At 43.2% G+C, this 17,367-nt stretch overlaps 1 protein-coding gene across 2 annotated transcripts in view; it reads left to right on the top strand.

Annotated features, from left to right (window-relative positions):
- Nucleotides 1-17,367, top strand: part of MRTFA (myocardin related transcription factor A) — a 61,363-nt gene that overhangs the window by 39,721 nt on the left and 4,275 nt on the right. The window contains exons 3-12 of one of the 2 annotated variants that reach the window (XM_081209512.1): nucleotides 7,746-7,801; nucleotides 8,612-8,687; nucleotides 9,781-9,942; nucleotides 11,071-11,246; nucleotides 11,924-12,082; nucleotides 12,527-12,780; nucleotides 13,639-13,720; nucleotides 14,338-15,444; nucleotides 16,020-16,115; nucleotides 16,933-17,091. In XM_081209512.1, coding sequence (XP_081065638.1) covers nucleotides 7,746-7,801; nucleotides 8,612-8,687; nucleotides 9,781-9,942; nucleotides 11,071-11,246; nucleotides 11,924-12,082; nucleotides 12,527-12,780; nucleotides 13,639-13,720; nucleotides 14,338-15,444; nucleotides 16,020-16,115; nucleotides 16,933-17,091 — 2,327 coding nt within the window. Of the gene's footprint in view, nucleotides 1-7,745; nucleotides 7,802-8,611; nucleotides 8,688-9,780; nucleotides 9,943-11,070; nucleotides 11,247-11,923; nucleotides 12,083-12,526; nucleotides 12,781-13,548; nucleotides 13,721-14,337; nucleotides 15,445-16,019; nucleotides 16,116-16,932; nucleotides 17,092-17,367 lie in introns of both variants that reach the window. The other variant, XM_081209511.1, reaches the window with a different exon arrangement.

The raw sequence follows: 17,367 nt of genomic DNA, 5'->3' as shown, positions 1-17,367 counted from the left end.
GGAAGAGATCAGAAGCTTCCATGTTAGATTAACCACAGTTCAGCATTATGTCTGAACCCTTAACTATGGTTTGTTGAAAAAACCCAGCTTCTTAAACTATGAAGATGTCTTGTTTTAAGAAACTGTAATTAAGATCTGTAATTAAGAATTACAGGTAAGTTTGTTGGGTCTGAAATGAAATGGCAAGCTGTGGTCAGTCTAAAATGGAAGCAAAAGTATTCTGCCTGAATGCAGCCAGTTTGTATTTTAATCATTAAGCTTGCTCAGTAGAATTCCTTCTGATTTGTGGGATTAGTAAGAAGTCTAACATAGGAAGGAATGTTTCTATTTTGGGATTAGTTAATAACTATGAAAAACTATTGTACAAGTACCTAAAATATATTTTAAAGAGGATTACAACTAGTTAATGTTATCGACTGGTAGGTCAAGGGAGCTCAGAGTAAATATACTGGAGAGAGAGAGAGTAAATGGTACATTGCTGTAGTCTAGTTGAAGCTGACTTTCTGGTCCATTATGCTAGAATGATTGCAAATGACTTCTTGTTTTTGCAACCAATATAGTGGTCAATAAGATGAACAATCTGAACCAGCAATATACAGCATTCAGTTGAATTAGTGTTCTGTGGGTATGAAGCTTTTTTAAAGTGGTGCTATGTTCAGAATGCAGTAGTCCGCTTTAACCAAATCCTTGCAGAACACAAAACAGAGCTATCAACAGCTTTAACTTTTTCTGGAAGTGTATTATCTACATTTCATGTATAAACTAATCCATTTGTTCCCATGACTCCTGGTATTTAGTTGGTCATGCTTTCAGCTAAGTTCTGTGTGTGTTTCAAGAGCAGTTAATAAGTAGCAAAAATGAGGAAATGCTATCTAAATGGCTTCACCTTTTCTCATAATTTTAATCTGCTAAAAAGGAACATTTCTCTGCGCTGCTTCATTTCCTCACCATTTGAACTAGATGGGAAAGATACTGTAGTTTACTTTAAATGTGAACTACAAAGCTACCCTGCATAACAAATTATGCCAGACTTAATGAACTATGTGTTCCTGACATACAGGGAACTTCAGGATCTTTGGCAAAGAAAGACATTTGTTTTAATACAAGTTTGCTCTGGTGGAACAGGAAGCTGCCTTCTATGGAGTCAGACCATTGGTCCATCTAGGTCCACATTGTTTACACCAACTGACAGCATCTTTCTAGTGTTTCCAACAGAAGACAGCCCTACCTAGAGATATTGGGGATTGAACCCTGGGACCTTCTGCATCCACTGAGCTATGGTACTTCCAGGTTCAGTCACCATGTCTCAGGGTTGCATGTGCCAACAGTTGCAGGGAGTTAGTTTCATATTTGTGATGACTGAGAGTGCTGCAAGAACAAGGATACAGAGGAAGGAAGGGAAGTTATAAAGCATCATTAAGATAAATTGATCTACTCTCTTCTCTCACTCAGAGGTTGCAAATCTAAAGCACATTTGGGAGAGCTTCAAAAGTTGTTACTTCAATGTCATGCCCTTATGGTGCATCACAAATAGAAGCTATGAGATATACTGTATACGCAAGCCTTTATTTTACCGACTCTCTGGATTGTAGCTAACACTCCTAATTTTAAAAACAGAGAAGGCACAGGTCTCACTGTTTTGCTGGGGATACTGGCAAGCTACTATAATATCTACAGTGTTTAATATAATTTACTGTTCATTTTATGGCAAATACTTACTCTTCAAGCCTGTGCCATGCTCATGAACAGCCTCTTTGATTGGTTTCACTGTAGTGCAGATCTTCACCTACATCAAGGAGTCTCCAGAGGAATATTTCCCATGCTGCATTTCCCATGCTTTGCTGCAAAACAGGTATATGCACACTGTTTTCAAAGCGCTGAGTAAAGTGATCTATGTTTATTTTCTCCTTGGAAGGCATTGATTGTTTGGGATCCAGTGTGCTGTCTGAGGACAGATTTGCATATGACACTAAAGCTAAACATGCTTTCAGAAATGGTGTATATTCCTCAAAGCAAAATGAAATGGAACTCTTGATGACAAGAAAAAACAAACTCTTTCGCAGCTAAAGCTTTTCTATTGGAAAAATAAACAATGTTCTGAGTCTGTTATTCAGATACAGCCCAACTGCTTAGCAGTAAGAGTATTTTTGGATTTATGAGCATGTGCTTTTACCCTACCATAAATCAAGTGTAAACCCTCTCTGTCGCCTGGGGCCACAGGGCTATGGCAATCTTACAGCATTATCATATTGTATACTTACAGTGATCTCAGTTCTGGCTACCAATCCTTTTGTAGACAAAATGACATCATCCATTGCACAAGAGGAAGGTTTCAGCAGACTTGGGAGAACCCAAACACTTGTGGGGGGAAACCCCAAGGTTGAACAAAAAATCCCATCAGCTCCAGCCAGCATGGCCAATGGTTAGGGATGATGGGAGTTGAAGTCCAACAACATCTACAGGGCAACACATTGTAAGCTGTTGTAAGCTCCTATAGATGGGCTTTTATCTACATGAGTAGTGATACCATTAAGTTTCTTTAAAATATTCAACTTATGAGGTTAGTGTGTCTCATTCTTGTTGTTTTACCTAGAACAACACTTGAATATACTGACACCTGGATCTTTTAAGAAAAGAGAACATAATAGAAACATACAACTTGCTTCATGGCTTTGAATTGTTTCTCAGCTAGTGCTAAAATAATAATACTCGAGGAATGAAATCTCTTCCGATTTAGCTCCTAAAAAGAGCAGATAATTCTGATTATCTTTCCAGCATCTTCCTTTGTAAAAGCTAGTGGAACTGAGTTGGTTTACCTGTAGTGGCCCTGGTTGTGTTTCAGTTTCTAAATGAGAATAGTCTTAATTGCTGCTGTTAACACTGGGCTTAAATTAAGGTGTAGTTAAAAATCTTGGGTTTCCCCCCTATAGAATATCAGAAGAGCCCTGCTGGATCAGATTAGTGGCCCATCTAGTTCAGCATCCTGTTGTCACAGTGGCCAACCTATGGGAAGACCACAGTCAGGATCAGAGGGCAACAGTACTCTCCCCACTTGCAATTCCCAGCAGCTGATATTTGGAGGCATACTGCCTCTGGAAACACAGCCTGGGCCATGAGCCTACCACTGAAATACTCAGAGAAAGTCCTGTTCCAAGTACAGTGGTACCTCCGGCTGCGAATGGGATCTGTTCCAGAGGTCCAGTCGGATCCCAAGGTTTCCGCAACCTGAGGACCGCTTCTGCACATGCGTGTGGTGAAACCCGATCAAATACTTCCGGGTTTGCCGCTTTTGCATCCTGAAGTTTACGTAATCAGTGGTACTACTGTACCTCCTTCTCACTTCATCAGATCAAACAGGGATAATTGGTGGTGGCACCAATGTTCCTTGAAAGGGCCCCACTTTAAGTCCTACTGTTAGAATCTGTTCCTTTTCAAGTAAGTTTTTAATTATCTTGATTATCAATAAGTGTGATAGTATGGTTAGGTTTGGCAACTACTCTGGGTTAGAATCAATTTTCAGACTGTTTGCTTGCCAGCACCTTAATGGATGTCCTTTAAGGATCTTTGAAATCTTCAAAATATAGCAAAGGTAGGGTATGGAAAGGAATATTGGCCTATGGCTACTTGTCTGTGTCATGTTGCTGATGCATAGAGGTTGGAGTGAGTGAGGTTCCCAGTGCCTGTGCAGTTACACATCTAAGACTGGCTATATACAGATTGTTACATGGAACCTAGGGGTTTGCAGAGGTGGCTATGCAACCTCTTTAAATGCTTTCTTTCTACATTGCAGTCCTTGAGGGACTGGGTGCTGTCTTGCTCCATTCCTCCTTGATAGTGGCTAGAAGAAGTGAACAGCTGGGTGCATACACAGCACACATTTAATATGTATATTCTACCTAATTGGCAGTACTATATCCCTTGCTCTTATTTTTATGAAGCTTTGATAATTTTGGGGCAGATTCTCTCCTCCATATTGGGAAATAAAGGGTTGTGTTCAATGTACTGTTTATGTAAACATTCTCTCAGCAATGTAGCATGGAATGTTCTCCTCTTCACCTTCCCTGTGCACTCCCCCTACCAAAATATCTTTTTCATGAGTTCCTGCAACCCTCTGGAGCAGATTTGGGTGGGAGAGGGGGAAATTCTGTTGTACAAGCAGAAATCCTTGCACTGATGAGCTGTAGTAGTTGAATACCGCCCCAAAGCATTGAATTAGGGTGGAATGGAATAAGCCTGGAACAATGGTGGGCTTTGAATTGGATCTGCAAAGGCTGTCTTGTGGACCATATCTTCATATTAGTCTTACGGCTTTCAGCAATGATTTCTTTTATGTTTCCATGTTTTTCACAATCCTGAGGGATGGAAGTCTTTTAAAAATGAAAAGCTGAAAATGACAGTCTATTTCTCTAAAGTGTGGGTTACTGCAGTTCATAAACTTGGCTACTTATAGCTACACAATATATTAAGGCCATGCTAGAAAAGGTCGATCTCCTAACTGACATGGTAGAGTTGTTTGACAGTTCTGGGCCATTTGTTATGTACTTTTTATGTAGCCAAGAAAAATGTACACTGTTTGGTTAGTTTGGATGGAGTCTGATAATACATACTATACCAGTGATCTTTGGTTTCTTCCAAGAGAATCTTGTGGGAGAAGTAGAGACTTGTTCCTTTCAGCATTTTCAGAGGTCAAGAATGGAATTATTTTCTTTGCATTACTGCCAGCATTGGGATGAAGCACAAGCCAAGTGTTTTTCATAGAATACCTGTGAGAATGAGAATTTCCCTTTGGGGGGATTCAGTTGAAAGATAACAGGCTTCTTAGTTACTCCTTCTCATAATAATAATAATAATAATAATAATAATAATAATAATAATAATACAATAGAATTTCATCACTCAGAATACTAAAAAAGACTTTTGTTGGGGTGTGGCGCTGTGGGTTAAACCACAGAGCCTAGGACTTGCCGATCAGAAGGTCGGTGGTTCGAATCCCCGCGATGGGGTGAGCTCCCGTTGCTCGGTCCCTGCTCCTGCCCACCTAGCAGTTCGAAAGCACATCAGAGTGCAAGTAGATAAATAGGTACCGCTCCAGCGGGAAGGTAAACGGCGTTTCCGTGCGCTGTTCTGGTTCACCAGAAGTGGCTTAGTCATGCTGGTCACATGACCCGGAAGCTGTACGCCAGTTTCCCTTGGCCAATAAAGCAAGATGAGCGCCACAACCCCAGAGTTGGCCACGACTGGACCTAATGGTCAGGGGTCCCTTTACCTTTAACTACTTCTAGATAAATAGCAGGAAAGCTCCTCTTACTGGTTGTCTTGCTATGGATCTCAAAGGTACCATAGGCATCTTGGTACTGGTTACTACTCTACTGTAGGTGATCAGACTTTTCTTTAAACAGGTTGCTGTTGCCACCACCAAATTACCCTTATACCTTGTATTTCTGAATACCTTTGAGACTGAGGAAGCACATAGTGCAAAGCATTCTTTCAGGAGCTTTTCTCAGTTACCCTATCCTTAGCTGCAGCACTATTAAGAAGCCTCTCAAAGATGTGTGTGCTGTAAAAAGCATCCTGTGTCTACATTTGCTGACAATGTTTTTACTAGAGGTCTGCTGTGCTCCACACAAAGTTATTTAGTCTTCCATGTGTGTACACACACACAAAATCAGAATAGAGGGACCACCTTAAGAACAGAATTCAATTAACAAAAACCCTTTTGGTTTGACATGTTGTGTTAAGGACTTCCCATGTCCACTCAAGCTCCAAAATGCCAGGAAATTACAGCTATTAAGGACCACACCTTTAACAGATGCATTATTTAGGCAGTATTGATATGGTGTGGTATCATTTTCTGTGATTGGTTCTTGCATGACCACTAACCTGGAGCTGAATGGCTTCTGGTGGTAGATTGGAGGACCTAAGTCCCAGATTTTTCTGCTCACTGTAATAGACCCATGGATTCTATGCAACTGAAGCTACCACTCCACATTACAAGTACTCAGCTGGCAACCAGCACTCTACCACAATGTGCTGAGAAAAGATTTGTTGGCAGACAGCAGTCCTATTAGTCCTAGCCAATGTGAGCTTACTGGAATCTGGCAGAGAAAAAGCCCTGCCAAAGGATTCTTCCAAGGCTTGTACAGTGCTCAGCAGCAGTTGATCTGTGTCCTAAAATAGGGTCTCTCTTGGCAGTTCTTCAGTGGTGAGAAAAGACAGGGAAGGTGTTCATTCTTTATGTTACTCCTTAGATTCTCTACCACTTTTGTATTGGTAGACAAGTGTGCTTGACCTGTCTACCTTGCTCCTGTCTGCACGCGGACCTGCTGTAAATGATCAGATCCTAATGTATGTGGCTGTGTGTAATGTTGGTGTTGACATGTCAGACTTCATGCATCTTGCATGCTCAGTTCTACTTGTGCCGAAGTTTTCAGCTACACTGAGACTTCTTTGGTGAAGTCATATTATCCCTTCATCAAATCTTTCTTGTCCGTGTGCCTTCTGTGACGAACAGTGCGGGGTTGCATTTATTTAAGTGATTTATATAAACCTAGAGTGCCTCTAAGCAATTTGTAAAAATGGCTACTTCCTCAGCTGGCTTAGGTTGACAGCATACCAATCAGGGTGTGAATTTAAAATGACAGAGGTAAAGTTTAAAAAGGTAAAGGACCCCTGAATGGTTAAGGCCAGTCAAAGGCTACTATGGGGTTTTTGGCACTCTTCTGGGTCATGTGGCCAGCATGACTAAACCACTTCTGGCGCAGCAGAACACCGTGACAGAAACCAGAGTGCACAGAAACGCCATTAACCTTCCCGTCGCAGCAGTACCTATTTATCTACTCACACTGGGATGCTTTCGAACTGCTAGGTTGGCAGAAGCTAGGACAGAGCAATGGGAGCTTACTCCATTGTGTGGATTCAAACCATCCTAAATTGATAGAAGATCTGGTCCATATGCTGAAAAAGTCCAGGAAGGAGATGCCTGCAGACAAAGTGTTTCTTCTTTGGGGGTTTGCTGTGTAGCCTTCTCTGAATTGGCACTGAGACAGAGCTGTCTTTATATACAATGGAAAACCAAGTCTCATTGCACAGGAACCAGAATGTCATAAGGTTGCATTGCAACCCACATCCATTGCCAAAATCCTGGTTTGTCTCAATATTGACCTCTTCACGTGCACAGGAATATTTATTACATAGCCCAAGAGTAAGTAGCAAAAGTCCAGACTGCATGCATCATGATTCCAGCTTGATCGTCACACCTCACATCTTCTAGTCTTAACCCTGCTTCTTTGTTCTTAGCCTCCATAAACAAAACACACACACACACACACACACACACCTTTTTCTGGTATGTGGTTGCTAAGAACATGGCTAAGACTTGAACAGTTATCTCCAAGGTTATTGCTAATGGAACTCCAAGGCTTTATTATGCTAAATTTTTAGACTCTTGACTTTATGAAAGGCTAGAACAGAATTAAGAAGTTTGATACCTGTTTTGAAATCATTATATATAATAAAGAATGAATATATCCTAAGCATATATTTCTCTAACAAGCATTGACTGACCCGGTTGTCAAATTGGCCCTGATGCTTCTGATTTATTGCGGTTGCCAACACAGTAAAACCATGTTGAAACTGCATCTTGTAACACCTGTACTTTGAATTGGGTGACACTTAAGTAGCATGGTCATGTTTAGAAATGTGTGAGACCAACTCTTGTAATTCCTTCATTGTTATCTTTCCAACAGCTCTGAAAAGTCCAGCTGCATTTCATGAACAGAGAAGGAGCTTGGAACGGGCCAGGGTAAGCCACAAGTTAGCTTCAAGAGAGTTACTGCGTTTGTGATGTATTTTCAAAACTGTTTGCATATTCTTCTAAGTGCTTCTCTGTTGAGCATCTTGTGTGTTTCCATTCTGCACACCACCTGTGATAGTTTCTCTTAATTATAAACATATCTGCACCTTTCAGGTACCTTGGACTTTGCTTGATTTTCTCTCTAGCTGAGAGCTTGGTAATACAGAAGCTAAGTGGGAAACTGAAAAATAAGGAAACTGAATGCAGGCACCGTGTCTCATTTTGGGAGTATTTCAGTTCATTCCCAAAAGAGCCTCTTGTTAGCTGGATGAGAAGTGAATGCACTGGCTGCTGAATTGTTATCTTCTCTTCCTCTTTCTCCTTTAACATTTGTTTAAAGTTAATAGAATTAGAGCCTGGGTAAAATCACTCCAGATTTGCTATACAGTTTGTAAGGTGACTGATGATTCAAGATAAGTAACTGACTTTCCCCAAGTTTCCTGATCAATAGATGTGTTTCTCCCTATACCCAAGAAACCTGAGAATTTAACATACCACAACATAAGACTCTCAAAGTGCTTAGTGCTTTAAGTTCTGTGACCCATTCTGCTTGAGGTTCTCTGATACTGCTTAAATGTTCTGGACTCATTAGCCTGCTGCAATGGCAGGGGTAGTAAAAACCTGTGGGAATGTTATACCTCGTCATATGCTTAAAAATCCAATATAATTTCCCTGTTAAAAAATCATGTACGTTATTTGCCTCAGTCCTGTCTTCCTACTTGGGTTCAGCATGCTGTTTTCCATATATGTTTTTTGCAGACAGAGGACTACCTGAAACGGAAGATCCGGTCCCGGCCAGAGAGATCAGAGTTAGTGAGGATGCACATTCTGGAAGGTATGATTCTTGGCGTGCAGTCTTCTCTTGTAAATTTTCACCCTTTATAGATACAACTTTACATTCATGGCTCTTGTATGTTAGTCTTATTCAGCTGGGGATGGCTGGCTGGCGGGTTGGGCCAGTACTGTTGGTGTGGGTCAGTGCTTTAACATTGAGCAAAGTACTTTGCTATCAAGGTCCTCCAGGCACACTGTCTGTATTCTTGAATTGCTGTAGGTTTTTGAACAAGTGCTGTGGGTCCCAGCTTCCTCCTTGAGCCCCATGTACTTCTCCAGGAAGAAAAAGCTAACCATCCTCCTCACCTTGTGACTTGGGCAGGGGTGGGGCCTCAGATACATCATAGGCACCAGGGGAAGACTTCAAGGACACCATTACATCTATGAGCATGGTGCAACCCCTGCATATCATTTAAGATACCTTTTCTTTGGGGGGGAGGAATCCTGAGTAAATGTGGATGTACAGAAATGGTTGTGAGTAAGGAAAAGTGATGGGTGGCAGGTTAGCAAATTCTCCAGAGAATTATTTCTAAATGTTTTAAGGGGTGGCAGTAGAAGTTTAGTGTGCTGTTGGAACAGGATTGGGCAGTTTGTTTGTTGTTGTCATCATCATCATTGTTACCTGCCCTTCACCAATGGGTCCCAGGGCAAGTCACAAAAATTCTAAATTCATAATTAAGAACAGGTAATATAAATCACAGGAACAGGATTATTAGAACGTACTTCGGTATTTTGTTTACACATCACTGACCGTTGTGCATCATTTGCCCAGTTTTCTTTTGGTGGGGGCTTGAGACTTGCAATAAATGGGGGCTAGATTTTTTACAGGCCAATTCGAGCTCTTTCTGAGAAAAAAATAGAGAATTTACTGTGAGCTACTAACTTAAAAAAAATAAATCTCTTGACAGTAAAAGAGCAGACCAAACATAACTTCCATTGTATTCAGCTTGCTCTTGATGGAGGGGAGTGTGCTGCCAACAAATAGAACTGCTCTTAGTGGAGGGCATGTATCCATGCAGACGGTGAACTGCCAACTTTGTACTGAGGTCATGTACTTGAGAGGTGATCATATTTTTTGCTGTTCCCCTGAGCAGAGACCTCTGCTGAACCTTCCCTTCAGGCCAAGCAGCTGAAGTTGAAGCGGGCCAGACTGGCCGATGACCTCAATGAGAAGATTGCCCAGCGGCCAGGTCCCATGGAATTGGTGGAGAAGAACATTCTGCCTGTAGAATCAAGCCTGAAGGAAGCTCTCATTGGTAAGGTTGGTGGGGTAGGTGGAGGCCTGCATGTATGTGTTGGGTCCTGTGGCAGTTTGCTAGCACCTCTCACTGTGCCACTGGACCAAGGAAAGCAGTGTATACATGTTACCTTATCCAGTGCATGTGGCAGACTTGAAGCAGAACCCCAGTGTATTAAAAACACTAGTTGATCTCCATGCCTATAAAAGCTGCTGTAGGATGGTTGTCTTCTCTTAGCTTGCACATTCTGCTTTTCTTCCTAAAAAACTATCTACTTGTTTACAGCCATTCATTTGAGTGGTCCTGCTTTGGTAAGCGAGAGGGCTGAGAAGAGAAAAAAAGAAAGCTGGAAGGTTTGGTCTTCTTAAAAACAAGTATGAACAGCTGTGTGGTCTGCTAGTGCCATCCTCTGGCCAGAGGAATCACCATTGTATGGTCTCTTCATCGTTAGTGTAGGTAGATTATTTTGCTGTAGCATCCTTCAGAGAAGAAAAGGGAAATAGTTTCGAATGAGAAAACGTTAATCTTCTGGGAAGTGTTAGGGAGTAGCAGAAATAAGCCTGACATAAAGCAACTCTAGAGGTTTGGATTGTCTTTCTCCTCCGTCATACAGTCTTATAACTCTCCTTTTTCTCATGTTCTACCCATAAAAATGGGCTTTTGGTTCTCTTCTCCCAACCTCCTTTCACAGAAAAAAATCTTGTTAAGAAATACAGGAATATTTTTTGTGAAGGATATAAATCGTAAATAAACACAAGTGTCTATAGCAGTTAGGCCTCACAGATTATTCCTTCTAATGCTCTTAAAAAAAAAAAAGACAACTGGCAAAATATCTATCTCCAGTGCTCCTTTTTGCTTTCATAATCTCAACTGTTCATTCCAACCTGCAGGCAGGATATGACACAAAGCTTGCTCCAGTTGTCCTTACACCTGTCTCTGCAGAGAGGCAGAAGACGATATTCTTGTTAATCCTGGTGTTAACTATTTCTTCTCAGGTTGTGACATTGATTTTTTAAAAAATTGTCTAAAGCTTGTTTGGTTTTTCACTGTCTCATATTTCTTGTGATGTCCAGAACCATCTTCTGCTAATCATTCTTGACCCCTTTCCATTTGTTTAGTGAATAAATGTAAAATTATTATTTTCAGTAGGTCAAGTGAACTACCCAAAAGTAGCAGACAGCTCCTCCTTTGATGAGGACAGCAGTGATGCCCTGTCTCCAGAACAGCCAGCTAGCCATGAATCCCAGGGATCCGTGCCATCCCCAATGGAAGCTCGAGTTTGCGAGTCACTTCCCACCCCCAGAACAGCATCCCCTGCTCAGGTGAGATTATCATAGCCTTGGCTCTTGTGTGCCTTGGTGCCTGCACCAGTCACATAGGTGCCTTTTCCTGGAGGATACAAAAAAGTCCTCTGCAAGGTGTGGATTCCAAAGGAGTCATTTGTGGATTAGAGCAGAAACACCTGAATACTGAAATTATGCTAACGAAAGCTTCTATATTCCTTTACTTTGGGCTGAAAATAGTTGAATGTGAACCCAAAGGGGTATCCTGTTTGGGGGAGGAATAAGGCCCTGGCCTTGCTCTACAGTGGGGCTGATACTGGGAGCATAGGAAATTGCCTTACACTGAAGCTGACCAGTGGTCCATCTCATTCAGTATTGGCCAGACTGACTGGCAGTGGTTTCAGAAGAGACATTCCCAGCCCTACCTGGGAGATGCCAGGGATTGAACTTGGGACCTTCTGCGTGCAAAACAGATGCTATATTACTGAGCTATAGCTCTTCCTCTGAATTGAGCCCATTCACAGTACTGTTTCTTTGTATGCAGCTGCAAGTGAGAAGCAACAAATCTGCAAAAATGGAATTTGTCTGCCTTTCCTCTGGGAGTGGCATGCAATCAACACATTTCGACTCCATAAGCTGCTTCCATATCTTGGAACGGGAAGCGCTCAGGTGTAGATATGGGCATGTGCATCTCATACTTGGATTTACTGTTGCAGGTCGTGTGTCAGTTGAAAATCAGTGCAGATTCCAGTGAGACCCCTTTTCTGTCTGAGCAGCCACCAACTCCCCTGCCACCCCTGCCGCCTCCAGTGCCTCCTAATCTCACCAATGGTGTTGTTGCTCCTGCTGCCAAACCACTCCCAACCCTTATAAAGGTACCTTTCTATAAAGGGGTTAAATTGATGGGATGTGGGCGTGCTTAAGATTGGGTGGGAATTGTTGGCCTTGTTCTTCTGTAATGCTAAACTGCTAGCAGGGAACTTTTTTAAAGAAAAGTCCTTTCCAACTGCTGTGTCCATAAACGCACCCCTACCCTATCCCACATGTTGGGATTTAGCCTCCCATTTGCTGTTGTATTGTTACATAATGGGCATGTATTCCGCCCCTGCCCCACCCCCCGAAGAATTTGTAGTTAATTCAGCAAAAGCTAACTGTGTGTCCCCTTCTGTGGCTTGTAGCTCTACATATTCTGGAAAGGGCCGGTAGCTTGAACCAGCCATATGGAACATGACAGCAAATACTAATAACTGTTTCTGTATTTGCACTCTTTATTCTTACTGTCCTGCCCTTTGATTCACCTGTATTTTCACTCTGAATAGCAAAGCCAGTCCAAGTCCTCATGCGAAAAGTCTCAGCGCAGCAAAAAATCCAAGGAACCGAAACCGAAAGTCAAGAAGTTGAAATATCACCAATACATCCCGCCGGACCAAAAACAGGACAAAGGAGCTCCTCCCATGGATTCATCTTATGCCAAAATCCTGCAGCAACAACAGCTTTTCTTGCAGCTTCAAATCCTTAATCAACAGCAGCAGCAGCACTACAACTATCAAACCATTCTGCCAGCTCCACCAAAGTATGGGTTGCTTCATGCTATTATCCCCCCCCCCCCATATCATGGGCGGTCCTCTTTTAGCAGTATCCATCTGTCTCTCCATCCAACCAATCCCACCCAAGAACGGGAGTTGTACAACATCCACTGTCCCCTCATGCTCAGAGTATGCCTATGTAGGTATTGCAAACATGTTAGTGCTTGCAGCTTTCAGAACTAGCTTGCTGTGTGCATGTGGCAGAGGTGCTTGGGACAGTCAAGAAGCTGTGAAGTTCTTCAAGAGTTTAGTGTGTTTAAAGTATTTAGATAAGCATTTCAGGTATGGTTGGCAGTATGACTTTGTAAGGTTCTTTTAAGTCCTGTCCATCACCTCTAACTTGAAATGGAAGCTTGTGCATAGAATTGACTCGGTATCAGATCACCAGTATTTATTTGATATGAATTCAGTATACACCGTTGTTTCATTTTGCAAGTATATCTGGCTGTTTTCACAACAAGCAGAATATAGGCAATGAAGCAAGATATCTGATATGTCTGCTGTATTAGAATAAAAAGGGCAGTCAATAACAGTTGGCAAACACACGCGGAGGCTGCCAAAATAGAATTTCCAAGCAACCATGGAGCTAGGAAGGGTCATTTATGTAGCGCTGTATCTTGAGGGCAGACTATTGACCACCTTCTCAAGAGATCATAAGGATGTCCATTGGGCTTCCCAGTAGTAGCAGCAAAGAACAGAGTGTTGTGATCAGTTCCGCTGCCCAGTGTTCAGCTCCCGCTTTCCTCTCCCTTCAGGCCTCCAGGAGAGCAGCAGAGCAGCAGTAGTGCCCCACCCATGCGTAGTATCTCCACTGCTGTCAGCAGCACCTCTTCTGTTTCTTCCAGTTCTAATGGATTGATGCGGCAAAACAGCAACACTCCAGTGGGCAAACCAGGAGCTCTCCCTGTTAATCTCGATGACATGAAGGTAAACAAAGCGTCTATTGGCCAGCTTGGTGTTTGATGAAGAAAGTGGGGATATAAATGTTACAAGAAAGAGTGAGCACATATTTTCTTTTAGAAAGGTAGGATATAAATTTGTTTAAATAAGTGCTGTTGCTGCTATTAGCACTGAACTTGATGGTCAGTATTGGTATTCAGACCAGATGGTTGAATAAGGAAGTGGCCTTCCTGCTTTTGTGATGAAACTCTTGGACTGATAGTTGTGGACCTGGCAGCAAGTGGTAAATGAAAGATGGAGAACCTGTAACCCTCAAGATATCCTTGAACTCCTCCTTGTGTTAACCCTGAGCATTGGTCACCTTAGTCATGAATGATGGCAGCTGGAATTCAACATCTGGAGGGCCAGAGATTCACCATCTTTGTGCTAAATATAGGATGATTATGCCTATTGAGGCCTATTCAGTTATTTAAATTTTTAAAAGATGAGCTAGTTATTTTAATTACTATTTTGTATTGTTCTTACAGTATTTTAGATTCTTTTGGAACTGTATACATTGCTGCATACGAATTGAAGTAGGTGTTGTAAATGAGATTGTTCTAGCCGATACGGCTTTTGATTAACTGCAAACTGTTTTATGTTAGGTGGCAGAGCTGAAGCAAGAGTTGAAGCTAAGAGCGCTGCCTGTGTCAGGCACCAAGATGGATCTAATTGAGCGGCTCAAGGCTTATCAGGAGCAGAACGGTGCAGCTGGCCGAGCAGCTGCCGCTCCAAAGCCCAATACAGCAATTCTCCCCAAGGCTGCGGATGTGGTGGTGGCCTTCCCAGCTGCCAGGCTGAGCACAGGGCCTGCCCTGGTCAGCGCTGGCATTACTTCAGCCGAAGTTGTTGTGGCCACAGTCGCTGGCAATGGTGTGATGAAGTTTGGTAGCACAGGCTCGACTCCTCCTGTGTCGCCCACCCCCTCAGAGCGCTCCCTGATGAGTGCCGGGGATGAGAATTCGACCAGTGGGGATGCCTTTGGGGAGATGGTGACCTCTCCCCTGACTCAGCTTACCTTGCAAGCATCTCCCGTGCAATTTCTGGTGAAGGAAGAGAGCTCCAAAGGCACCACTTGCAGCTTTAATTCATCATCCAAGGCAGAGCTCTGCTGCAACAACAGTCAGCAAGACATGGAGGTCCAGGATAAAGACCAGATGTTGCAGGAGAAAGATAAGCAGATTGAGGAGCTCACCCGCATGTTGAAACAGAAGCAGCAGCTGGTGGAGATGCTGAAGCTGCAGCTGGAGAAAGAAAAGCGGTCTCAGCAGCTCCTGCCTGCCACCTCTGTTGGAGAAGAGGGCACAGCCACAGTCCCCGAGCCGCTGACTTTTGGCACCCGTGTCAAGAGTGAAAAGGGCTTTCTGAGTTGCCAATCTTCAGGGCAGCCCAACTGCCAAACCGACCAATCAAAACCCACACAGACCACTAGCCAAATGGACACCTCAGATGAAAGTTCAGTGCCAAAGAAAGCAGTGATGGTGAAGCAAGAGGTGCCAGCTGCCGAAACTGAGCCACCAAGCCAGACCTCAAGCTTCTTCATTGGCCAGCAAGGTGCAGGCTTCAGTAACCTCATCAAAGGAGCCCCTCCCCCCACCCTCATCACAGATTCCACTGGCACTCACATAGTTCTCACCGTGACCAATCAGAATGCTGAGAGGCAGGGCCTCTCGCCTCAGGAAAAAGCGGGGAGCTGTCCCTTGCCATTGAGGGTAGGTATACATACAGTGATGATTCTTGAATGAAGGCTGTCTGTCTAACCAGAGGAGGGCTTTCAAACAATGAACAGACTCAAATCACATTGCTTTAGAATTGAATAGTTTTAATTCCTGTAGTTGTGCTTGTAATTATGGAAGTGGCATGTCAGCACAAAATGATCTCTACAAAGAATGACTGGGAATTCTCTTTGGGAGTAGCATCAATGTATTGATCGGTTGATTACAATTACTGAGTTGCCTGAAGGAAGCCCCCCGCCACTGCCATCCCTCTTCTAGCCACAGGCTAGAGCCAGGTTTTTCCCCTCCGGCCCTCCCTGCAGGCAGGCTGGACTACAGTACAGTGTAAACTTAACTTTTATGTGCACTAGGAAACTAAAGAAAAAAAGTGTAACTTGCTTTATTGTAATACTCAATTTATTGCAGTGGTCTGGATTCCACTCCTGCGCATGACTTCTGTCAATGTCATTTCATATTTAATTTGCGTCTGCAGCAACTAGATCTAAAGATTGACTTTTCAGGTGTGGGGTGTGTTAAAAACCTCTAAAATGTTGTGTATCCTTCTCTCTCAGAGAGTGTCCTCACCACCTGTGAAAACATCTATCCAACAACCTGTATGCAGCTCCCAGTCGCCTCTGCAGCCACCGCCAGTGGAGCCCATTAAGAAGGTAGGGAACAAAACAGGTGGTCAGCTAACATCTTGCATTTTAGGGCAAGTAGCACTTTGAATTGTGCCTGGAAACTAATTAGTATCCAGCGCAGTTGTGCCAGAAGTGGTGTTATATATTAGAGTGCTGGACTAGGACCTGGGAGAACAGGGTTTGAATCCCCACTCAGCCATGAATTTTGTTCTGTGAGCTGCCCTGAGACCTCCATGTACAGGGCGGTATATAATTTCTATAAATAATATAATAAATAATGAAGCTCATTGGGTGATTTTGGGCCAGTCACCATCTCTTAGCCTAGCCTACCTTGCAGAGTTGTTGTGAGGATGAAATGGGGAGGAGGAGAACCATGTACCCCTCTTTGAGCTGCATTGAAAGATCAGGATGGTATATAAATGTCGTAAACAAACACCATCCCACCTTGGCAAATAACCTAAGCTGTCTTCAAAGGCAGCTCCACTTATAGTGCACTGCAGTAGTCCAGCCAGAGGCTACCAGAGCATAGACAATACAAGTCAGGGACACAGCTGAGCCTCCAGTTGAAGCTGATAGAGGACACTCAGTACCCCTGATGCCAGTTGAGCCTCAAATGACAGTAATGGGTCCAGACATACCCCCAAGCTATGTACCTTCTCCTTCAGAGGGACTCTTATTGCCATGCTTCTCATCTAGAATGTTTCTTTTAGCATAGAATCTTTTTTCTTCATGTTTGCTGAGGATTATGCCCAGCTTTGCCTGGGTGCTTTGGGAATACACTTGGCATGTGGTACTACTCTTTGGACCAGCCTGAGTCTGACTTTTCCCTTGTGCCTCTCCATAGGTTCAGAAGCCAGGCCTGCAGATGGTCACAGGGCAGCTGCCTCAAACAGTCTTGTCTTTTTCTTCGCCCCCCAACTTGCAGCCCTTCTTCATGAATGGCTTTCACAAAGGACCCATGAAAACAAGTGGTAAAACTGGCCAGTCCAGCATGCCCAAAAAGGTACCCTGCCAACAAGCCCCACTCCAATTCAGATGAATATGCTGGGGAACATGAGGCAATAGATGTCATAGGCCAGGCCTCTAGAAATGTGTGTCCTACTGAAATGATGCTGCTTCCAACATTCCAACATTCTCTTTTTGTTTAGGGGAGGTATTTGGAAATGTATACATGTACTTGCTTGTCCTGGGCACTGGGACCTGACCTCTCCTGCTCCCATAACCGACAAATAATGGCAGAACTGAAGCAGGGGTGGATTGGTGGGGAACGTTTCATGAG

Source organism: Podarcis bocagei, assembly GCF_964188305.1.
Source record: "Podarcis bocagei genome assembly, chromosome: 10".
In the NCBI taxonomy this organism is placed as follows: domain Eukaryota; kingdom Metazoa; phylum Chordata; class Lepidosauria; order Squamata; family Lacertidae; genus Podarcis; species Podarcis bocagei.
Note: the sequence above shows the minus strand (reverse complement) of the source record. Positions and strands in the feature narration are given on the sequence as shown.